Source organism: Pongo pygmaeus, chromosome 21 (genome assembly GCF_028885625.2).
Source record: "Pongo pygmaeus isolate AG05252 chromosome 21, NHGRI_mPonPyg2-v2.0_pri, whole genome shotgun sequence".
Lineage (NCBI taxonomy): Eukaryota > Metazoa > Chordata > Mammalia > Primates > Hominidae > Pongo > Pongo pygmaeus.
Genome location: NC_072394.2, coordinates 31,750,958 through 31,775,293, shown reverse-complemented (window position 1 = coordinate 31,775,293; position 24,336 = coordinate 31,750,958). Strand labels below are relative to the sequence as shown.

The window sequence follows — 24,336 nt, the reverse complement described above, 5'->3', positions numbered from 1 at the left end:
GTTGGAAGTTGAGGCAGCAGGATCTACTAACAGATGGGTTGTGGGACACAGATGAAAGGGAGTCAAGGAAATGTCTCATTCTCAGTCCAGCACTTCTAACCACAGAGCATCTGACCTCCTGTTTACAGGTGACTAAACAGGCTTAGAGAAAAGCAACTTTGCCAAGCACTGTGCTAGAGGCAAGACATAAAGGTCATCCGGCCCCAGAGCCCGAGCTCTGGATGGTCTTAGCACCTTAGAAGTTTACCTACTGCATGGAAGGGGCCACCAGAGTCTGCCCCTTCCCTGCAGGGATGTGGCACAGCACTGAGTTCTCAGAGCTACCCAGGGCAAGGGTGAAGGACTGGGGACCCTGAGCCCCTGGGTCAGCTGTCAGCTTATTTACCAGGCCACACACATCCCCATTTTTGGTGGCTTCAATGCAGGTAGCAGTTTCTATCACAGCACCTGGTTTGTCCCTGCGCAATGGGTGTATCCAGTGGTGCTGGCAGAATGCTCCCAGTGCTGGCCTGCTCTTCAGATGGGCAACCAAAACCATCCTTCAGGGCGCTAGGTTAGCCCAGTCCCAGGTCCTCCTCATCTCAGCTTCCTTACAGCCAGTGAGCATGTTCCAAGGACTCTAGCCTGAGTCCTGTCACCTCTGCATCTTTGCTTATGTGGTTCCCTCCTCTTGGAATGCCTTCCTTCACCCCAGCCTCTGTCAGCCTTTAAGACCTAGCTCAGGGGCCACCAGATCCAGGAAGTCTTCCTGGGTTTCACTCTCTTCCAGAACCCCATCCCCAAACCTCCTCTTGCAACACCGATCGCCATGTGCGTGGTCATTGCTTATGTCCAGGATGGCCCCACATGCTAAGATACTCTCAAGGGCAAGGGCCTGTCTTACTTGGCTCTGTTTTCTGTGGTATCTGGGACAGGGCCTGGCAGCAGAGTGAGGTTTGAGAGGGCATGAATGAATCATTCTGACTCCAGAGGAAATCGCTGTGTAGTCATGGCTGTTGGAGCCCCAAGCTCTCTTCTTAGGAACTGCAGCATCCATGCAGCCATCCACTGGCGCAGCCCCGGCCATGAATGCAGCCCCAGCTACCTTTCGCCTTCCTGCATGGGGTCATGGGCTCCAACAGATGGTTCTGGGCTAGCCTGTTCACAGCTGTGCCCTGTGGCCAGCACATAGTAAGTAGGTGCTCTAGAAAGGTTAGCACCTCCTATCAAGGGCAGGACCCTAGACAGATACCACACAGGGTGTTGACCGCCAGGAGTCCATGGTAGACTTGAGGGAAGTGTGTCTCCTCACATCCTCCGTCACCCTTATGCTTGTGGAAACTTAGACAGCAACCTCATCTATTCCAGGCACGTGCCCAGCTGGACACACTCCCAAACACAGGCACACGGACACCTGGGGTGCACACAAATAGTGGCATGTGCATACTTCCCTGCTTGTCAGTGCACACACCCTCATAGTCACATTTACGCATACACCACTCTGTCACACACGTGCCACCCCCCCACACACACACCCTCTACACACACATACACACCACACTCACGTGCATGCCGCTCCTGCATCACTCTCCCACACACTCACACCCTCCCACACATGTCCAGGCCACCATGATTCAGACACTCTCCTGCACACAATTCACATGCCCACGCCCATGATCCCTAGCCCCCCATTCAGACACACTCCTGTGCTGCACTGTGACATATTCTGGCACACAGGCACCGTCTCTTTCACACTCCTCCTTGTGCCCACCCTTGTGTACGTGTGTGCAGATGCTTATGCTCTGTACACACATACATGTATGTACACACGTGTTCTCGTGTGCATACTCTTATGCACCCTCAGCACACTCATGTTCACGTGTTCTATTGCACAGCCCTGTACTATATCCTGTGTGCATCCTCTTTAATGCACACTTAATGTTCACATATTCTCTGCATAGCCCTTTATTACATCCTGTATGCATCCGCTTTAATGCACATTTATGTTCACATGTGCTATTGCAAGGTCCTGTACTACATCCTGTGAGCACCCTCTTTAATGCACACTCTTGCACTGCATACTCTTGTACACAGCATTAAATCACACACAGAAGATAGTAGAGGCAGCCCCTGATGAGGAGATACTATAAGTGCGGGGTGGAAAATCGTAGCCTTCTGAGGATAGTGAATAGCAATAATGATGAGGGAAGAAGAGAGCCGGGTATCACTGCAGCCACTTTAGAATGTTGAGCCTTGTGTACTGCCAGAGCTCCAGCCATAGCCTCCCAGACCCTGGGGATCCTTGAATACAAACAAAGAATCTACAAAGAATCCAAACAGGTGGCCTCCAGCCTGTCCCTGTGGCTTGTGCTGTGGTGACCCACTGCTTCCAGGGATGGGCAAGCTCCCATGCAGTGTCAGTGAGCACCCGCCTGGGCAAGGCTGGCTCTTGGGAAATGTGCTTGTTAGCTTCATTCTCCCCGCCCCTTGAGACAGGCTTCTGGAAGACTCACACCCCAGGGTGAGGCAGCCCTCCCCATCCCCACCTCAAGCTTTGGTTCTAAGTTGATTTTTTTTCTATTAGAAAAAACATCCATGTGGGCAGGGCGCAGTGGCTCATGCCTGTAATCCCAGCACTTTGGGAGGCTGAGGCGGGCAGATCGCCTGAGGTCGGGAGTTTGAGACCAGCCTGGCCAACATGGTGAAACTCCATCTCTACTAAAAATACAAAAATTAGCCAGGTGTGGTGGCAGGCACCTGCAACCCCAGTTACTTGGGAGGCTGAGGCAGGAGAATTGCTTGAATCCGGGAGGTGGAGGTTGCAGTGAGCCAAGATTGTGCCATTGCACTCCAGCCTGGGTGATGAGAGTGAGACTTCGTCTCAAAAGAAAAAAAAAGAAAAGTATCCATACTAATTTTTTCACCCTTTATGAAATTATTTTCATCTTTTAATCTCAGAAGCCACACACATGAACATTGTTTTTTAAGAAATCAAATATATTTTCTAAATCCCAGTGGTCAGTTCTCAGCCCCCATCTTACTGCATCTCTCAGTGGCATTCAATACAGGTGGTCACACCCTCCTTGGCCAATTCAAAGAAGAGAAAGGAGATGTGGCGGGAGAAGCAGGTCACAGGAAGGAGCCAGGAGATGGGATCTAAGATGCCAGCAGGAGCCTCTTGCCCAAGGGGGTTAGGTACATTCCAGATGTAATGATTTGAGTGATTTCTTTGAAATCCATCTTTGCCTTGAGGGTGGAAGCTCCATGAGGCCAGGGACACAGCCATTTCACAGCCCTTAGCTCAGGGCCTGGCACAGGGAAGGATCCAGAATGCAGCACTGACTGCCCTTGCTGTGGACACTGAGTTCCTCTTACAACAAACATATGGTGACCACCCACTGTGCTGACTTCTCCCCTTAGAAAACGTGTTCATGTGTTTTGTTTCATTACTTTAACTTTTTTCCAAAACCAATAAATGTTCACTGCAAAAAAATACAATATATGATTTATTATAAAGTAATAAGAAAACATGCCGACCCCCATCATACCTCAGTCCCATTTCCCAGATGTAACACACCACAGCAGTGCCATGTTTAACTTATCATCCTTGCAAACCTTTTTCTCTAGACATGCGATTGACCAATCAACAAATATTCATCGAGCATCTACACTGTGCCAACCACAGTAGCAGGAGCTGGTGAAACAGCAGTGAACAAAACAGACTAAATCCCTGGAGGAGAGGTTCATTTAAATAATACACATACGGTAACACACATCATTACATGTACGGGTTTTTTAAAAAACAAAATGAGATACTATAAATATTCTTTTTTGTTCATCTAATTTAGAGAAGTTGAAAAAATGCCCAAAGTAGGAGGGGAAAAAAAGAGAAAAACCTCATGAGGTTTAGATTCATGATCCAAAGAGAGTTACATTTTATAGCTTTGTTTAATACCCTCCAGTTGTTTATATATAGTTTTATTTTACAAAGTCATGATCATACAGAGTATAGATTTTTCTCCATCTTTTTTTTTCTTACAAAAGAAATGCAAACAGGAAACATAAACAAGAGCAAAATCCCATGTAAATCTACCACTCAAAATAATCATGGCTAATCTTTAATATTGTTTTTTTTCTAAAATTGGGAGTTTGGGATCACACTGGATCTACCACTTGGTAACAGACTCTGATCTTGTAACACATTTCCATTGTAATTCTATACCATCATTTTCATGGCTATAGACTTGGCCTATAGCTGTCAAAGTAGATTCACCACAATGGGATCAGCCAATCTCCTTTCCTTGTATATTAGGATATTTTCAATTTTTTATTTTCATACAAACACTTAAGTGAATGAAGCAAGATGTCTGCACATATTCTTAGTTACCTAAAGGTATGATGTTAGATTGTTTTTCTTCACTCATATTTTCACTACATCAGAATGTTGATTGCAGTTATCTTTGATGGTATGATGTGAGATTATTACTTTGTTTTCATACTTCTTTATTTTCTCTAAATGCCTTGCAATGAACAGGTTTTATTTGCATAAACACAATATTATTTAAAATGATGCCATGAAAATTTCTCTATGACCGCCGTTTTCATGGTAATGGCTTGTTACGGCTGCCTGTAATTCCACATAGGGGATAGGCCATAATTCACTTAACCATCCCCTATCATTGACCGGCTGGGCTTTTTCCAACATCTTTAAGATTGTTATACAGGAAACCTACTCCATATCTGGGGTTACGTCCTCAGGGAGCAGCCCAGCAAAGGCTGGTGAACAGATTTCACACCTTTGGTTCATCCTGCCAAGCTGCTTTCCCAAAAGGATGTTCCAATTTCCACTCCCACTGGCAGTGTGTGGGAATGCCTGCCCAGCCGCCCTCCTCTCCCTGAGGCGGTTCAGGCCCCTGGACAGTTGCATCCTCTGCCAGGAGGGCAAGAGAGAACAGGAAATAATTTGGCCAGCAAGTGACCCCAGACCCTGAACCAGGAGTGATTTTTAACAAGCCTGATTCTCAGAACAGAACCTGCAGAGAAAAAGAAAGCAAGCAAGGAAAAAGAAAAAAAAAACCTCTCTACTGGAAAAAACATACACATACACAGATTAAAATAATATTTGGCACTTACGTCGCACTTTTAAAATTCTTCAAACGCTTTATAAACACTAGCTAATTAATTAAGCCGCCTAAATCTGGCTGCAGTTGGTGGAGAGAGCTTGAGAGGAGCTAAAAAAAAAATGGGGGAGCCAGCCCTACACAACTCCAGATTTTATTGTCGCCTGCCTGGGGTGTGATTACAGGCCTCCGGCTGCACCACAAGAATAGCCCTGCTCCAACATGCTGCACGCCTGACTCTGCAGCCTCTCCTGCGCCTCCTGCTCCCTCACCAACTGCTGACTCACAGCCCCGTGTGGTGTTATTGATAAGGATAATAATAACTGCAAGCCAGGCTCAGTCCCGGGCTCCAGGCCTGCACCCTCTCCTGGATATGCCAGCATCAACTCCATTTAACACACGAAGAGAGAGGAGATTTGCCCAGGGTCATGGAGCCAACGAAATCCTTCCTTCATTCATTCATTACTGCATTCATTCTGCATATTTTTATCGATGACACTGTTTTAGGCAGGAGGTTGGAAACAGTCCCTTGTGGATCCTACATCCTACTATTGGGAATAGGGCAATCCAGAGAAAATCAAATATATGAATAATATAGCTATGTGACAATAACAGGAATAGGAATTAAAACTTACCCAGCACCTATGCAGCAGGCATACCACCGTGTCAGGGTCCTCATGACTGTGCTGGGGTGGATGCCGGAACCCCACTTTATGGAAGATGGAATGGGGGTCCAGGGAAGGTGGGTACAGAGGTGGCTAAGAGGGGAGCCATGGTGTTGCCCAGGCCTGCTGGCCCCAGCAACTGTGCTTCCTCAAGGCAGCCTTTCCAGTTGGTCCAGTCTCGAGGCTGAAATACAGACCTATCGGGAAAGTTCCTAGCTCAGTGCTGCTGGCAGCTGCTGGTGCTGCCTCTGATGTCCCCGCCTGGACGGGCCTCCTGGGCCTCCCACACATCTGGCCCCAGCCTCACCCCTCTCAGGCTGTCTGATGCTGGCTGGGCCTCTGTCCACTGTGCATTCTGTCTGTCCACTGTGGGTTCTGTCTGTCCATTGTGGGTTCTGTCTGTCCACTGCGGGTTCTGTCTGTCCACTGTGAGTTCTGTTTTTTTCTCCGGTGCCATGAAGATCTTGCCATGTTCAACTTCAAATGGAAATGAAATGAGAAGCTGGACTTCCTGACAATAAAAGCAGTTGAGGTCTTAAGTGGTTGATCAGGAAAATAAAGTCAAAATGGTCATATTTACACCCAAAGCAGGTGAAGTGGTCTCAGGCACTCTGAGACTCCACTCACCTGCCATGAGAACCGGGCCCCAAGGGTGGTCCCTTGCCAGAGTCAAGACTGGGTGAGGCTGGGAATGGGAGAAAGAGGCAGGACAATGGGCAGATGGCCCTGGGCTTGCTGCAGTGACGGCAGATAGGGGTCTGTGAGCCTCTTTCCCTGGCTGCCCTGCCCCTGCCAGTGCGGCGGTGCCAGGCCACAGGTTGGTGGGCAAATTCACAGGGTTTCTCTTCTGCCCAGCCAGAGCCAGAGGGGCTGCTCTGGACATCTGCCGCAGCCTTGTCTGATGTACAAGGCAAAGGTGGCCCAGGTCAGGGCAGGACAAGGTCACATGGAGGGTCAGTGGAGAGCCCATCTGGGGCCCCAGGTTACCTGTCACCTGCATACCAAGTAGCTACCACTCCTCTGTCTACCTCATTCTCTCCTTCTCCCCCATTCTAGCTCGCTCTCTCACTCTGCCTCTATCTCTCTGGCATGTGTTTCTCTGAGGTCTTTATGATCATGATCTGTCTTTCTTTTTTTTGTTTCTTATACCTCACCTTGTTCAGAATCGAGGCCCTGGCTCTGCCTTGCTCTCAACTGTTCTCACTTGGTCCCTAAGCATCTTTGACGCATCTCATGACAACCTCATCCTGCCCTCCTCTTCCTGTCTGGGCTTTCCCCACTGCACCCCAATCTCTCCATCCAGGGTCCCTGTCTTGTGTGCCCCAGTGTCTCTGACTGGGGCTCAGGCTTCTGCAGCCGACCTCTACAACTCCTTCCAGCTACCCATTTGGGAGCGCTTGAGGCCTGGACTGGGTCCAGCTCCAGTGTGTCCCCATCACATTGAGGCCTGGATCACAGGGCATCAGTGTCCATCTCAGGGCTAAGTGACTTCTATGTATGATCTCATTTTCTTTTCAGAACAAGGCAGAGGTCTGGGGGCTGTTCCACCCATCCTGTAGATAAGAAAACTGAGACTCAAAACTGATGGATAAATTAAGGTCCCACAAGAACAAGGGGCGAGCCAGGTTGCAAACCAGGTCCGATGACTCTAAACACCAGATGCTACATTTGGATGCTGTCCCCAGCCTTGGCTTGTTTGGTCTTCCCAGAGATCCACTGAGGTGGGGTCATAGTAACTATTTTACAGATGAAGAAACCAAGGCTGAGAGCAGTAAGGGCAAACTAAGGCAGGTCTTGAATTTGTGTGGCACTTTGCAAGTCAGACTCAGTCCCGGGCTCCAGGCGGGGACTCAAACACACTGGCATGAGTCTACATTGGATATTCTTGGTCACCTGAGTGGTTGCCAAGGACACAGCTATAGGCCACTGATCCAGAACTCAAACCACGTTCTCCTACTGCCCAAACCGCTGAGTACAGCCTCCCTTCTCAGGGCCTGCATCCTGGGCCCTGCTAGAAACAGAATCTAATGCCTTGTAGAGCCCCACACATGCCAGGCCCCTTCCTCTGAGTCTTTGCCCAGGCTGTTCCCACTGTCTGAAACACCAGGCTTCCTTCTGGCTCATTCAGATTAGAATTAGAGAGCCCAGCTCAGATGTGACTTTTCCAAAGAGGGTCCAGGCATTCAAACCCACTCTCTGCCATGTCACTTAGCTTTCTGTGCCTCAGTGTCCCCACTTAGAATACAGGCTCATGTTGCAAGTTTGTTGTGAGGGTTAAATGAGATAATACATGCAATATACTGACCTCACAGCCTGCTCCTGGTATGCATCCAGTCAATGAAAGTCACTGATAAACACTTGAGGAAACACAGAGGATCATGCAAGGATAAAAAAAAGTGACTGCTTTGTGCTCCTTTCCAGGAGTGGCGGGTGAGGAGGAGCTGCAGGTGATTCAGCCTGAGAAGTCTGTGTCGGTTGCAGCTGGAGAGTCGGCCACTCTGCACTGCACTGTGACCTCCCTGAACCCTGTGGGGCCCATCCAGTGGTTCAGAGGAGCTGGACCCGACCGGGAATTAATCTACCATCAGAAAGAAGGCCACTTCCCCCGGGTAACAACTATTTCAGACCTCACAAAGCGAAACAACATGGACTTTTCCATCCGCATCAGTAACATCACCCCAGAAGATGCCGGTACCTACTACTGTGTGAAATTCCGGAAAGGGAGCCCTGACATGGAGTTTAAGTCTGGAGCGGGCACTGAGCTGTCTGTGCGTGGTGAGTACAGTGTGGGCCTCCTTTGCCCCTGGTGTGTGACAATAACTCAATAATAACACCCTCCATTCTTTGAGCAATGATCAGGTGTGGTGATGGGTTCTCCTTTTCATGAATTGATGTCTCCCCCTTTTACAAATAAGGGAAGTTGAGGCCTGGAGACGTCATGCTATTTGCTTAAGGCTCCATGGCTGGTAAAGGGTGGGAACATCTGCAACCTTCATCTGCCTGGCTCTGTAGCCCTGGCCTCTTCAAAGCTGACCCAGCCCTTTGGTTCCACAGATGAGGAAACAGACAGATAGAGTGACTTGCCCAGGCACAGGGCCAGACCTCACCTGCTGCCTCCAGAGAGCATTTCCCTCTCAGGGCAGCTGAGTCTCCGCTATGCGACAGACACTCACTGAGAACCTACTGTGTGCCAGGCTCTGCCAAGCTTGTGTTCTCATCCCTTCCAATAAGAAATCCACCCAGGGCAGGGAGCAGGGAGGGTGTGTTTCCTTTATTTCATCACCAAACACCAACTGAGAAGATTCCTAAAAGGCACAGATTTACTGTTTAATCTGATGGCCCTGGTGAGAGGAGAAGCTAGAGGTTTGGGCATTTTCTGTGGGTCTTTTAGAAAAACCCTTGTGTGATTTAGGGACTGATTCATGCAGTCACTAAAGGCTCTGAACAAAGCTGGGTCATCATAGAATATCCCTCACCCCAGGGAGGAGGTCTCCCTTCTAGGTGACTTTGGGTTCCTCCGTTAAGGCAGCAAAGATGCTCATTTTGTATTTACTGCCAGAGCCCCAGGATCCTCCCAGGATTCTAACTCCGGATCATGGGACATTAGTGCAGGAAGGACCCTCAGACCATCCAGCCCAACCCCTAGTTACAGGTGGAAACTTGAAGTCAGGAGATGACAGGGGCCTTGTCCACAGTCATAGGCCCAGTTAGTGACAAGATCTGAACCAGAGCCCACATCTGATTCCAGGGAGGCTCCTTTGTTAGACATTGTTTCCGTAGAAGAGCCTGGTGCATCATAGGTGCTGATTGAAAGCTCCTTGAACAGAACTGCTAAGCAGGGAGCCAGCACTTCTCCTTTTCATCAGTTTCCTAAAGGTTCAGAATACTGACATTCAGACCGTTAGGCCCATTGGTGATTGGAAAACCTCTCCCAAATGTAAGCCATATCATTTGATACTGAGATTTCATATCAGGATAGAGACCTGCTCCATTGTGTAATAGCTACAGAATACTCCAGCTTATGGAAATATCAGATTTATTTTACGGTCTTCCATTGATGGATACGTAAGTTGTCCCCAACCTTGAGCTATTAAAACAGTCCTGCAGTGGATGACCTTATACATGTGTGACCTTACTCAGGTGGGAGACGCCCACTGGAAGTGCCATTGCTAGATCAGAGTGGGTGTGTGTTTTAATGTGTGTGGATATGGCCTAATTTCCCTCCTAGACATAACAATCAAGTCTCCCCACAACCACTGGACCTAGGCAGGGAGGGTGGCTTTAAATTCTGATTGTGCAGATATTACAGGAAAAGAAGTTCCCAGATGATGCATCTCGTGCCTAGACAATCACAGCAAGTAAGTGGCTCAGGTGTGACCCAGATCTGCTGACTCCTAGCAGAGTGCTCACTCCTCTTTGCCATGCTGTCAGCCTAAATGATGCCCTGGATGAGAAAGGACGGAGGTGGGAGGCGGCCAGGGAGCAGCAGCTGGGCCAGATCCTCATCCTGGCACTTTCTCCCTTTATAACAAGTACTATGAAGGAAGAGCCATTTCTTGCCCCATTTACAGATAAGGACTCTGAGGCTCAGAGAGGAGACCTGTGTGGTGAGCCAGTGGGGGAGCCAAGGTTTGATCCCCACCAGCCTGACTCACAGCACCTGTCTCTGTAACACTCAGCTATGCTTGTCAAAGTGTGGAGAAATGCTCCACCCTTCTCATTCCAAACTCTTGCAGTTCTATAGCAATAAGCATAGGCTGAGGCAGGAGAATTGCCTGAACCCAGGAGATGGAGATTATAGTGAGCCGAGATCGTGCCACTGAACTCCAGCCTGGGTGACAGAGCAAGACTGTCTCAAAAAAAGAAAGAAAAAACAAAATAACAAGTCCTATGGGAGTAGGAGGGACTGGCCCCCATCAGAAAGGTCCTGCAGGTGTCTCATGATATGGGAACCTGTTCCTAAAGGACGGGTCTCAGCACATCACTGAGCAGCATCCATGGAGCAGAGTTGGGCCTCCTGCAGCCCAGCAGACCACGTGCCCACCTACTCATGGTGCTGAGGACTAAGGATGAGGAGATGAGGCATTTCCTTGTGGGTGCTTGGGGCTCATTGGAGCAAGAATTTATATTATCCCCTCAGGCTGTCAGGAGCCCACTGACTTCAGTTTATGGCTATAGGGTAACCAGATCTGGGTACCCTGGAGGGAGGCTTCTCCCTAGAATTGCATGAAGTCAAGGATCTCAAAGGGAAAAAGGGAAGGTGGTGGTCAGTGTCAGGGTTCATGAAGTTCAGGCACTTGCTCAATCGATAGACACAAGAGCTTGGGGAACACTGGAAATGCCCATTGGGTACATGAGGGATGAGGAGACAGTGCCTTCGCTTTTCTCAGCCTCGGTTTCCTCATCCGTAGAATGGTGATAATCAGGGACTCCTTTGGCAGAGTGGAAAGGATTTGAGTTCCTGTGTATAAAACACCCAGTGCAGAGTAGGCACCCCCAAATCAAGGTGTTATTTTTTTTTTATTTTTGAGATGGAGTTTCACTCTTGTTTCCCAGGCTGAAGTGCAATGGCACCATCTCGGCTCACTGCTACCTCCACCTCCTGGGTTCAAGCGATTCTGCTTCAGCCTCCCAAGTAGCTGGGATTACAGGCACCCACCACCACACCCAGCTTTTTTTTTTTTTTTTTTTTGTATTTTTGGTAGAGACGGTTTCATCATGTTGGCCAGGCTGGTCCCGAACTCCTGACCTCAGGTGATCCACCCACCTCGGCCTCCCAAAGTGCTGGGATTACAGGTGTGAGCCACCGCGCCCTGCCATCAAGGTGTTATTTTAAGATGTGTTACCTTGGGCAACCCAGTTCCCCTTGCTGAGCCTCAGTTTCCCCATGTGTAGAACGTCGATAATTGTACCAACCTTTCCAGGATGTTATGAGGATGCAGTGAGCCTGGGGAGACGATAGACCTTAGTAAGCAATGGGGTTTTCCCAGGATCATGTGATCTTGGGCAAATCCTGGATTCCCTTGAGTCCTCAGCTTCCCTGTCTATGAAATGATGATGATGATTGCCAACCCTCAGGGGTTCTGTAAGGATTGGAGAGGATGTACAGAGCCTCGGAATGGTGGCGGTGTTCGGGTTATCACTGAGCTCCTGCAGAACTGTAGTTAGGAGAGTGTGGCCAGAGTCCAACTGCCTGGGCCACATCCCAGCTCTGCCACTTCCTGGCTCTGTGACCTGGGACGAGGCACTCCACCACCATGGGCCTCAGTGTCCTCACTTGTCAGTGATAACACCAACCTCACAGACCAGGAGTTGGGACCGAATGAGTTAAATCCTGTAGAGTGCTGAGGGCAGCACCTAGCCTGCAGTCAATGTTCAACAGATGTGAGCTGTGTGATGCTGAAGCCATGCGACCTCAGATGGGTCAGTGCTCCTCCAGGCCTCAAGGGTAAATGGTGCTTAGGATGTACTCAGGTAGTTTTCAATCTTGGCTACTCTTTAGGATCATCTGGGAAACTCTGAAATAAATCCCAGGCTGCACCACAGAAATGCCTCTTCAATTGGCCTGGCATGGGCCTAGGCATCTAAAGTTTTTAATTAATCCAGAAGATTCTAATACAGAGTCAGGACTGAAAACCCCTGGGATAGACACCCAGAGATCACAGAGGACAAGTTGGAAAAGATGGTCCTCTGTGGTGCCAGATGGGAGAACAGCTTTTCAGGGTGTGGATGCTTCTGAACAATGTGCACCCGGGACAGCTCTTTGGAGGCCCCAGTGGCCTGGCCAGACCCCCTCTTATGATACAGGACTCGGGGGCCAAGGTGGGGGCCCCAGACAAAGCCCTGCTCAGATCCAGCCTCAGTGTGGGGAAACTGTCCATCTTGAAAATGTTTGTGTCTAAACGACCGCCGGAATTCCAGCAAATCCTTCCAATTCGGCCTCAGAACCCTCCCTGCCTTGACACACCAAGATGTCACGGAGGAGTCTGTTCCCTCCTCCTTTAAAATGCTTCCAGCTTCTGTAAATGGCTCCTCTGGAGGGAGGCGCCTGTGATCTTGTTTGTGTTTTGAAAGCCAATTCGCCAAACTTGTTTCCTGAGGGGATTGTTTAGAAAAGGGGAGAGAATCCTCACTTGGTGGTTTCTGCTCCTTTTATCATTTGGGTTTGTCATGAGCCGCAGGGAGCAGAGTTTGAGCCTTTTCTTGGTGTTTCCGTTCTGCTTTGTTCTGCTGCCTGAAGGATAAATGTGTAGATTCAGAAGCAGTAATGACCAGACCTCCTGATAACAGTCACAGGGGTCATTTATTAAGCACCTGCTGCATACCAGGCTCTGTGCTTGCATTCATCCTCCCTCTTCTTACCAGGGTGGGGTTTGTATCCACTTTTGGCCCTGGGCCTCTCTGAGCTTCGTCCTAAAAGGGGCTTACACAAGGATCCCCTCACAGAGATGGAGTAAGGATTAAAGAGCCAAGGGGCATGGAAGGAGCAGCCAGTGTCCAGCTCCAGAGAAGCCCTGGATAAATGGGAACTGATTGCAGCCCCTCAGCCCTGTGGGGACATTCAGGCTGCTGGCCTCAATGACTTGACTTCTTCAAGTGACACCCTCCTTACTGTGCCTTCAAAATGTTTGATGGGTGTTAGGGAGCAGGTTAATATTTACAAATGCAAGTATGTGTGATATGTGCTTCCTGGTGACTGCAATAGGAGGTACAGGGTAATGATTAGCAATTTGGAGACACGTTTAGGACCCATCTGCAGGGAGAAACAGCCCGCATTCTGATTCAGCCATTTGTGTGCTTTCAGCACCCAGGAAGTGCTTCTCTCTGCTTGGGTGCCCTGTGTCTGTGTAATTAATTGATAATTAAGAAATTAACTACTTTGGCTTTCTCCACACTTGGTGATCTTTAGTGTCTATCCAAAACTGACCCCAAAGAAGACCCCAGATTCAGAAAAGTATCCCTTCCTTTCAAATTTAGCACTTGGCACAGATTAGACCCTGCTGGAATATTTGTGGAGAAAATGAAAAATATGAAGTAAATTCATAAATACCTGAAGAGAGAGCTTTGGATATGAATAAAGTCTGGGTTAAAGTTAGATCTGTTTTTGCTTATTTTTGTGAAGCATCTTCTGTGTTTATCCAAAGCAAAACTGCTTCTGTTGCCTCATTTAATCCTCGCTGTATCCCAGGAAGGAGAAATGCTGCTGTCCCATTTTACAGACAAGGAGCTGGGTGTGCCAGGCCGTCCCTCTCATGGGCTGAGTGGCCTGGTTCCAGCTCTCATGGTGGTGCCACTTTGCTACTTACTCCCTGCACTGACCTCTATAAACGCTGTCTCTGAGGTTGGCACTGTTGCCAGGGGAGGCAGGATAGAAACAGTTAATACCAAGGATGAGATGGATCGTTAATTTTGATCCTGTGCCCAAATTGGTGGAAGTCACCCTGTGTGGAGTGGAGAAGTTTGAACTCAGGCCTGGACTTCCCTCTGGGCTCTGCCCCTACACTGTCTGACCTCATATGGGTCCTCACCTCTCCCAACCTTTGCATCCTGCTCTGTAAAATGAGAATAAGTACACCGCCCTCATTAATCCTTCCACATTATTGGAAGGATAAAAAATAATGTCTCAGAAGGTTCTTAACGTGTCACACACTTATCGTTAGTGATGGTCATCTGAGTCATGTCTCCTGACTATCGATGCTCCTTTTGTAGCCAAACCCTCTGCCCCCGTGGTATCGGGCCCTACGGCGAGGGCCACTCCTGAGCACACAGTGAACTTCACCTGCGAGTCCCATGGCTTCTCACCCAGAGACATCACCCTGAAATGGTTCAAAAATGGGAATCAGCTCTCAGACTTCCAGACCAACGTGGACCCCATAGGAGAGAGCGTGTCCTACAGCATCCACAGCACGGCCAAGGTGGTGCTGACCCGCGAGGACGTTCACTCTCAAGTCATCTGCGAGGTGGCCCACGTCACCTTGCAGGGGGACCCTCTTCGTGGGACTGCCAACTTGTCTGAGACCATCCGAGGTAGAAGACCCTCACCCAGCCCAAGCCCACACCTGGCCGCCAAGCCCAGCCCCCACCACTCTCCACTCATCCAGCTCTACTCTTGCTCCAGGGCTTGAAATGCCTGGAACCTAAATTCCTAACTGCCCACTTCCCATGCCCCTAGATGTGCCAGCCACTTACTAACATTTTAATGGCAGTGGCTAGGTGACCACACCACCCACCAGATGCCAAGGACTGTGCTAGCCGTTTCTTTTATTTCACTGATAGCAAACACAATTAATGAGTACCTACTGTGAGCTAAGCCTCTATGTGCTTGGTGATTTTCTTTATTTTGCTACAGTTACAACATTCCAACTGCATGCCAGGGGTGGTGCTTATAGATTTCCCTCATTCTTAGCCTAGTAGGAGCTACCAGTCCTTGAGCACCTACTGTGTGCTGGGCATTGTGCTTAGTAATTTCATTCATATGCAAAGAGCACCCTCAATGTCTGAGCACCTGCTGCCTGCCTAGCACTGTCCTGGTGATGCCCTCACCGTGGTGGTGGGAGCTACGTTATGGAGCCCTCCCTGTGATCTGTCTGTGCCACAAGGTCAGAGCTTCTGCCCTGTGCTGTTTCAGTTCCACCCACCTTGGAGGTTACTCAACAGCCCATGAGGGCAGAGAACCAGGTGAATGTCACCTGCCAGGTGAGGAAGTTCTACCCTCAGAGACTACAGCTGACCTGGTTGGAGAACGGAAACGTGTCCCGGACAGAAACAGCCTCAACTCTTACAGAGAACAAGGATGGCACCTACAACTGGATGAGCTGGCTCCTGGTGAATGTATCTGCCCACAGGGATGATGTGAAGCTCACCTGCCAGGTGGAGCATGACGGGCAGCCAGCGGTCAGCAAAAACTATGACCTGAAGGTCTCAGCCCACCCGAAGGAGCAGGGCTCAAATACCGCCGCTGGTGAGGCCTCTATTTCAGCTGACCCAGCTTTTTTAAACTTTTAGTTTTGTGGGTTTTTTAAATGTTAAAAGTAGTAATTCATACTTATTATAGAATAATCTAGAAGTCTATAAATATAAAGTAGAATTTTAATGTCAGCTCCATTTCCCCAAATCCCACACTCCAAGAGTCACCACTGGTAAGAGTGTGATGCACATCTTGATAGATCTTTTGACATAGATTTATATCACAGGAGGAAAGAGGGAGAGGGGGGTCCAGCTGTTCATGGTGTCCTGCATCTTGCCTTCTTCACCTGACAGTTGTCACGCTCCCCATTCCTCATTGGCCCAGCCCCTCTTCCCTACTCTTTGTAGCCTTTGCCTCATCTCCCTGGCTGCCATTGGGAGCCTGCCCCACTGGAAGCCAGGGTGGAGTCATTCAGGGTGTTTGCAGCTTGTCCCACATACAGTCAGTGCTTCAGTGAACATCCTTGTACATGTTCCATCCCACATGTGACTATTTCTGTGTGATTGCCCAAGGAACACTTTAGGCCAAAAGGCATACTCATGTAAGGAGGAGATAATGCTGTCACTCCCCTGAGAGAGTGTGAGGGTGTCAAGGTATCATTTTCTCAGCCCCTGCAACGTGGTGTTGGTGTACATCTCTTCTGTTTTCAAATGGTGGCACCTGGTTGGCATTTCAGTGCAGCCATGGAATATTTCATCACCTGTTTTCAATGTGGCTGATGCCCTGTACATAGTAGAACCCTTGAATGGATTATAATAGAAGCCATTTCTGTCCTTCATGCACCCTTCAGGGAAGCTCTAAAAGACAGCCCTGGGGCTGTGTCAAAGTGACACTTTGGTTTCACCAATGCCAGGTTTTCTTAGGACGTGTAGGGTATCAGCCAATGCCGGGTTTTCATAGGACATGTAGGGCATCGGCCAGTGCCAGGTTTTCATAGGACGTGTAGGGCATCAGCCAGTGCCGGGTTTTCCTAGGACGTGTAGGGCATCGGGCAGTGCCAGGTTTTCCTAGGACGTGTAGGGCATCGGGCAGTGCCGGGTTTTCCTAGGACGTGTAGGGCATCGGGCAATGCCGGGTTTTCCTAGGACGTGTAGGGCATCGGGCAATGCCGGGTTTTCTTAGGACGTGTAGGGCATCGGCCAATGCCGGGTTTTCATAGGACGTGTAGGGCATCGGGCAATGCCGGGTTTTCCTAGGACGTGTAGGGCATCGGGCAATGCCGGGTTTTCCTAGGACGTGTAGGGCATCAGGCAATGCCGGGTTTTCCTAGGACGTGTGGAGCATTGGCCAGTGCCGGATTTTCATAGGACGTGTAGGGCATCGGGAGACAGGATGTGTGGCTTTCCGTGCCAGCTCTGTCGCAGACTTGCTATGTGACCTTGGACGAGTCAGTGCCTCTCTCTGGGCCTCCACTTGCTTGTGGCTGTGTTGAAGGGGATGAGCTTCATGACCCCTCAGCTCTGAGTCTCAGCTGGTAGGGGCCATGATTATCTTGCTCAGCATTGTAGCTTCGGGGCCTGACCACAGTAGGCACTCAATAAATACTTTTTGAGTGAAGGAGGATGAAAGAGTTAGTTGGTTGGCTGGCTGGTTGGTTGGTTGGTTGATTGGTTGGTTGGTTGGTTGGTTACATAATCCTTAGTTAGCCAATGAGGTAGAGATGACTGTTGGCCCCAGTAACAGAAGAAGCAGCCAGCGTTTGGAGGGAGGCTTAACTTACTTGCCCAGGGTCACACAGCTACTTAGTAGCATTGATTTGAAAGCACTTTTCTGTGGCTTAGAGCCCTGCTCCTGATGAACCACTGTGTTCTAGTCTATGACCCCCTTACCTGTGCTGTGGGCAGCCAAGCCTCCATTGTCATTTCAAGAGTCCTGGTTCACAGCCCCTATGCTAACTCCTGAGCCCAATGTGCACGGCCCAGGTGCCGGGCACAGATCAGTGGTCAGCCCCTGAGCTGTTCAGAGCCTGCTAGCCACACTGCCCTTCTTCCAGCTGCTGATTCAGAGTTTCCAGTGGATCTGGGGCACCCTCGTGACCGCTCTGTGGTTCACTCCAGATGAGAAGGAACGTTTCTGTTCCTCAGGAGTGAGATTTCTGTCTGTATCCTGCAGCAGGGGTTCCTCCGTAGCTGTCAGCAGCAAATATATTCCCCCCGGCACCTCAGCATGGTTTTTGTGCTGTTTATGGATGAGCCTCGTGGGCAAGTGTGTACAGACCCGTGAGTGTGCCCATGTGACTCAAGACATCTGAGAAGGTCCAGCCAGATGTTCTCAGTTAATGATGCCTGCTTAGCGGTGAAAAGTGGTGGTGGGTTTGGTTTTCTCTGTTTTTAATCTGCATACGTGAAGCCTCTATTCCATGTGGTCCCTAGAGAACACTGGACCTAATGAGCGGAACGTCTATATTGTGGTGGGCGTGGTGTGCACCTTGCTGGTGGCCCTACTGATGGCGGCCCTCTACCTCGTCCGAATCAGACAGAAGAAAGGTGGGTGCATTCCCCTCTTCCTCCCTAAGGGTTTGTCCCTGGACTGTCCTCAGAGGGAGACGCCATTAGGTGCTTTGGGTTAAGGACATCAGCTTCTGCCAGTAGCAAGAAGTCCAGAGGTGGTAGTGCTAGGGCTGGGGCAGTGGCCTCACCATGTTAGAGTCTGGGTGGGTCACTCTGTGGCTTCCCCCTCATGGTTACAAGATGCTCATCACTGCCCCAGGCCCCATGTCCTCAAGGGGCCACTACTGAGCAAGGGAGCTGCCAGCCTGGGAAGAGGGGAGGCAGGGACTCTTCTTACCTGTCTCAGGGAGGACATCGTCTTTCCCAGGAGCCTCCCGGCAGACTTCTGCTTTCCTGGTACAAGTCTAGGTTGCATGACCAGCCCCTGGACAGGAGGCCAGAGGGAAGGGAGATAATAGCGCCACCATTTGATTGGGAGGACTTAACAAGTGATTGCATGGGAAATGTTAGGGAAGTAACCTGGCACACAAATGCTCAATAAATGTCAGCCCTGAGTATTACCCGTGTTGTATGTGAGCCCAGAAATATGAGCCACCTGCCTAGAAAGCCCCCTCACAGGGCAAGGTGCATAGCCTTTGACTGCACAGCAGGGGGGCACAGGGTCAAACCCAGGACACAGCTTCCCCTTGTTCGTGTGCATGTGTTACGTGTCTGTGTGTCTGTGTGTGTGTGTCTGTGTGTGTGTGTGTCTGTGTCTGTGTCTGTGTGTGTGTTGGTTGTTGGGAGGGTTGGTTGTTGCTGTGGCAGGGCCTCTGACTTTGAAGTCAGACAAACCAGGGTTCCAGACCCTGGTTGTATACTCTAAACAATCAATTTGGCCTCTACAAGCCTCAGTTTCCCCATCTGTAAAATGGGTTTAGCAACGCCTGTCTTGGAGAAGTTACAAGATCCAAATAAGCCCATGTGAAATAACGGGTCTGACACATTCTAGGATCGCCATAAATACATGTTCTCTTTCCCACTCTTGGAGAAGACAATTTTAAGCTGGTATTTCTGCAACCTTTTTTTATTACAAGAGATAGAAATACATTTCACATCTCAACCCAACACATACACACACCCTTTGTATATAAAATTAAAACTGATATTTTCTTTTTTGTCATATTCTTTTTTCTGTTTAAAATGCTGGTTGTGACCCACCGCCTCCAAAGGGACAAGTGCTGTCCCGAGCTGCCTTTCTGTGGCCTGGCACAGCTGAGCTTGGATGGGCACATTGTACACTAATCACGTATCCCTTCGGTAACTCCTTCACCTCTGCCTCCCAAGTTTCCCTCCCTCCTCAGCTGGCTCTGAGATACTGGCCAAGCCTCATGCTCCTGTCTGGGAGGGTTGGAGTCAGGCCCTGCTTCTCCAGAATCTGCAAGATGTCCCACCAAGACGTCTACCCGGTGGGTTCCCTAAAGTTCCTGGAGAGCCCCACACAGGGAGGACTCCTCCTTGGGTGGGGAAGCAGGTCCCTTCCCCACCAAGGGTGACAACCCATCCCATGGGATGAAGCATTCGTAGCGGCTGATAGTGAAATCCTGGCCATCCTTTCTGAGTCTCAGCCCCAGGCAGCATATCAGGCTCCTGGCACATGTGAGCTCATTACTGTGGGCTTAGGTGTTGCAGAGGAATGGAGTTTGCAGGGCTGCAGCTCTGGTAAAGGCCACCCAGCCCGAGTGGCGGGTCTGTGTGCAGAGCCTAGTTCTCAAACACAGGCTCCAGTGACAGGGATGGCTAGTATCCCCCAGCAGTTCCAGTGTGCCAGGCACTGCTCACTGTGCTTTCCCTGTAGTAACAGTCAGTGCTCACCACAGACCTCATAGGTGACATTACTAACCCCACTTTACAGATGAGGAGACTGAGGCATGGGAAAGTTATAACACTTGTTCAGGGCCTCACAGCCAGGAGGTGGTGGGGCCAGAATTTAAACCCAAGGACCATGTCTAGGACCACCTTGCACACTACCTCCCTCTGCCATAACTAGACCCCCCTTCTCCCTCATTAGGCCCTGGAGGGGTCTGCTCAACCTCTCAATGCTCACAGTGAAATGTCCTGATTTCAACTCAACCACTACCCAGCTGTGTGACCCTGAGGAGTCACCTAGTCTCTCTGGTGTAAAAGGGGGGTGACTGGTGTCCTGTCACTGGATTCCCAGAGATGACTTGTGTCCAGCACTTTGCAACCTGTCAGCCTCCACTCAGACTTTTGGTGCTGAGCACAGCTTCCAACTGGTACACCTCATCTAAAGATCCAGGACCTGCCCAGGCACCAAGCATTAACCCGGCAGCAAGAATTCTTGCACTGTGGCAGCCTCCAGCCTATTAAAGTGCGGTGCAGAGTGCATTTGGGTGTGCATGTTGCTTTTTAATTACAATTTTACAGCAAAATGGGATCAAATGGCTGCTGAACCCTGGAGGCTTCTCTGTGGGTTACCCCATATCACAGGTTTAAAACCTCTGAACCAGATGGACACTTTCTTTCCTTCCAAGATCCTTTTTTTGGAAAGTGGTGGCATGTAAATAAATGGATGCTCAGCCCAACCCTGCAAGTTATAGAAGCTCAGAGAGAGGAAGTGACCCACCCAGGGTCACACGGTGAGTGAGTGGGTAGCAGACCTGGGGTTCACACCCGATCCCTGATTTGCAGCCCTGCTAGAATCTGTTTTCAAGCCACGAAGGGCACTGATTGGGACCTAGGCTTGTTGGAGGGTCTCCGCTGAGGTTTGTGGGTGAACGGAGGTGAGGCTCAGACAGAGGTAGGTTGGTTGTCCTCTCCCAGGCTGAAGGCTGCTTTTGGACCCCTGGCAACTTCCAGAAGTGCAAAAGCAGGACCATCTAGCTTACTCCATCACAGGCTTCCTTGGTGGAAGAGGATGCCCACTGGGTGGGCATGGGGGTCTCCTGTGGTTCCAAGGATGTGATTACAGTATTTCCTCTCCATGTCCCTGGAGGCAAACCTTTTGCCAAAAAATAGTGACATAAGAAAAGTGTGCTTCTAGTTAAACAACTGGCTTTTGTTTCTTTTGTCTTTCAGCCCAGGGCTCCACCTCTTCTACAAGGTAAGTGCATCATTGGTCCAGACCCTCTTGCGGTTATTATTTGGTTGTTTGACAGCCCCCCAGACTACAAAGCATAATCCATGTCCACTGACCTCACCAATGTGTTAGTCAACGTGTCTCTTTCTCTCCTTTGTAACCTCGCACTGGGTCATACTGTTTTTAATTATTGTCCCAAATGAGGGTTTTTTTTGATGCACAGAGGCGCTGATTTCTTGCCTGATCTTCCCAGACAACGAGACCCTTGTCTAATCCCATGTGGACTGGGGCAGAGACCTCCCGGGCTTTCTGTCCTCACAGACATCCTGCACACACCACCGGATGCATCCTCCCAGATCCAAGTTGTATACTCTGCTCTTTCCTTTGTTTAGTAAATATTTATTGAGTACCTTGGCGTGCTGTGGTCCTGGAATGCCGGGATGAGTAGGATAGAATCTGTGCCCTCTGCAAGCTCACAGCCTGGTCAGAGGCTCAGACGGTGACGTTACATCACCGATGGCACTTTAGTTTGTTGATTCACATTTTTAGTGACTTGAGTCCCTACTATGTGCCAGCCCTGCTCAGGACCAGCTGGTGATATAGCAGTAAACAAGAATCAGCCCAGGCTTTCATGGGGCTCAGATGCCGGTGAGAGAAACAGGCATAAACGCAGAAATAAAGTGATTCATGGTGTCATATCAGGTGGCGACAACTCCTACCCTGCAAGGGGATGGAGGTGAATGGTGGGGGGCTGTCTTAGGCAGAGGAAGGGCCTGCCTCTGAAAAGGGGATGCAAGCAGGTGCCTGAAACTAGTGAGCTCTGTTGGAGAGGAACATCCTGGGCCAGAGAGGAGGCCTGTGTGCTGGGCCAGAGGGAAGGAGAGGAAGAAGATAAGTCAGGAAGACACAGGTCCTTGGCATCTCGGTGTCCTTCGCAGATGCCCCTGTAGTCAGAGGTGTTGTGAACTATTTTGTGAAAAGCCTTTAACGGCTTTTTGGAAGGCCTCTGATCTTCATCCCCAGCAGAGCAGAGGCAGCACACCGTAATCTGCCATGTGAACCTATCTGCATAGAACCGTGTGGACATCCGTGCTAAGGGTGATAAATAAAACTATAAATAGCTTCATGTTGGTTCACACCAGGTTTTGCCAGCAACTGCATAGTGCCAATCTTTTGATGGTTTAGAGCTTTCTGGGTTTCAGAATTACAGAATAGGACATGATGATCTGGAGTGGGGCCTGTGGGTGTTAGAAGGACTTGGGATTTTATCCGCAGTGGGATGAGGAACCAAAAGATGGACATGATCTGACTTTTGTTTTAAAAGTGTCACCTGGCTACATGTGGAGCCCAGACTATAGGAGGTGAGGGTGTGTAGGTGACCATAGCAGTCCTGGTCCAAGCAGCAAAAGATGGTGACCTGGACCAAAGTGGTGGGATGGGCTGAGAAATGCTCAGATTCTGGATATATTTTGAAGGTAGACACAAGGGGACTTGCTGATATATTGGCTGTAGGGTTAAGGACCACCTCAAGGTTGGGGGCAGTGGAGTGCTGTATCCTGAGTTGGGGGGTGCAGGTGATGGGTGGAGTGATGGGGCAAATATCAGGCAAAGCAGTTGCATATAGCAGGAGCAGCTCTTCTGCCAGAGAAGGCTCTGGGAAGCATCGGGTGCCCCGCTCCTGCCCAGCAGTGTGAGTCCAAGGTACTCTTGGGATAAAGCCTTGCTTCTTGCTCTGATCTCCACAGGGGGCCTCCTGGTCTGAGACCTGCCCAACCTCCTGGCCTTCTCCTCCCCTGAACAAGCAGAGCCGCCTCTCCAGCGAAACTAGGCTCTTCACTGCCTTCCGGGCACATGTGTTTTCCTTTTGTCATGCTTGTGCCTGTCACACTCCCACACCTAGGACACTCTTCCAAGGGCAAGACTCGTTTATATCGTTTGCCAAAAAACCTTCAGTGGCTCTACCTGTCCCTCCAGATAAAGTCCAGATGCCTCCCTGAGGCTTCTGGGCCCCTTGTGGTCCAGTCGCTTTGAACAGTTTCACTTCAGCCACCCCCTGTCCTCACATTTCACAGCTCAACCACACTGTGCTCCCCTCCTCCCCTCCTCCCGCAGGCTGGGCCCTCACTCTCCTCCTCCCCCTTGCACACTGCTCTCTCTGCTGGGGTGTGCTCCCTGCCCCTGCTCATGCACTACCCAGGGTCCCCCAGCTCCAGGAGTGGCAGGCACAGTGGGCTCTGTGAATGGCACCCCCTGGAGTTATGCAATGTGGTAGCTAGAGTGGGACCCCTCCTGTCACCTGGTCACCTCCTGCTCCTTCTGAAGTCAGCAAAGGGACGACATCCTCCAGGGTTGGGGGGCTTCCTGTGAACCTTCCTGGTGCCCCAGCATGGACACCCCGGTGTGTTCAAGGTGTCTCTGCACCTGTCCCATTTCATAACCCACCCCTCGAGGCCAGGGCCCATGTCCCTGAGGTTCACTGCAAATAGCTGCTAAACTTGGCACCATGCCTGGAATGGGATAGGTGCTTAGTAAAGGTTTATTGAATGAACAAGTGAACAAACGGATGAATGAATGAATGAGTGAATGAATGAATGAATCAATGCATGCCATCCTAAACCACTGTAGCACTTCCCACTCTGCCTTCTCTGAATCCCTAAAATGCTGCTTCCCTGTGGCTACACAGCCCCATCTAGGAGGATCTCTTTTTTGTTTCTGTTGTTGTTATTTTTTTTTATTATTTTTTATTTTTATTTTTTGAGACGGAGTTTTGCTCTTGTTGCCCAGGCTGGAGTGCAATGGTGTGATCTCGGCTCACCACAACCTCCACTTCCTGGGTTCAAGCGATTCTTCTGCCTCCGCCTCCTGAGTGGGATTACAGGCATGCGCCACCACGCCTGGCTAATTTTGTATTTTTAGTAGAGATGGGGTTTCTCCCTGTTGGTCAGGCTGGTCTTGAACTCCCAACCTCAGGTAATCCACCCGCCTCGGCCTCCCAAAGTGCTGGAATTACAGGCATAAGCCACTGCGCCCGGCCCTGTTGTCATTATTTTTTACTTGTCTTACCTCCCCGATTAGA

General features: G+C 49.9%; 1 protein-coding gene across 8 annotated transcripts in view; it reads left to right on the top strand.

Annotated features, from left to right (window-relative positions):
- Positions 1-24,336, top strand: part of LOC129021593 (tyrosine-protein phosphatase non-receptor type substrate 1) — a 45,841-nt gene that overhangs the window by 12,574 nt on the left and 8,931 nt on the right. For all 8 annotated transcript variants that reach the window (XM_054467157.2, XM_054467152.2, XM_054467159.2 and 5 more), the window contains exons 3-7: positions 8,186-8,539; positions 14,474-14,791; positions 15,393-15,725; positions 18,104-18,217; positions 21,260-21,284. In XM_054467157.2, coding sequence (XP_054323132.1) covers positions 8,186-8,539; positions 14,474-14,791; positions 15,393-15,725; positions 18,104-18,217; positions 21,260-21,284 — 1,144 coding nt within the window. The remainder of the gene's footprint in view (positions 1-8,185; positions 8,540-14,473; positions 14,792-15,392; positions 15,726-18,103; positions 18,218-21,259; positions 21,285-24,336) is intronic.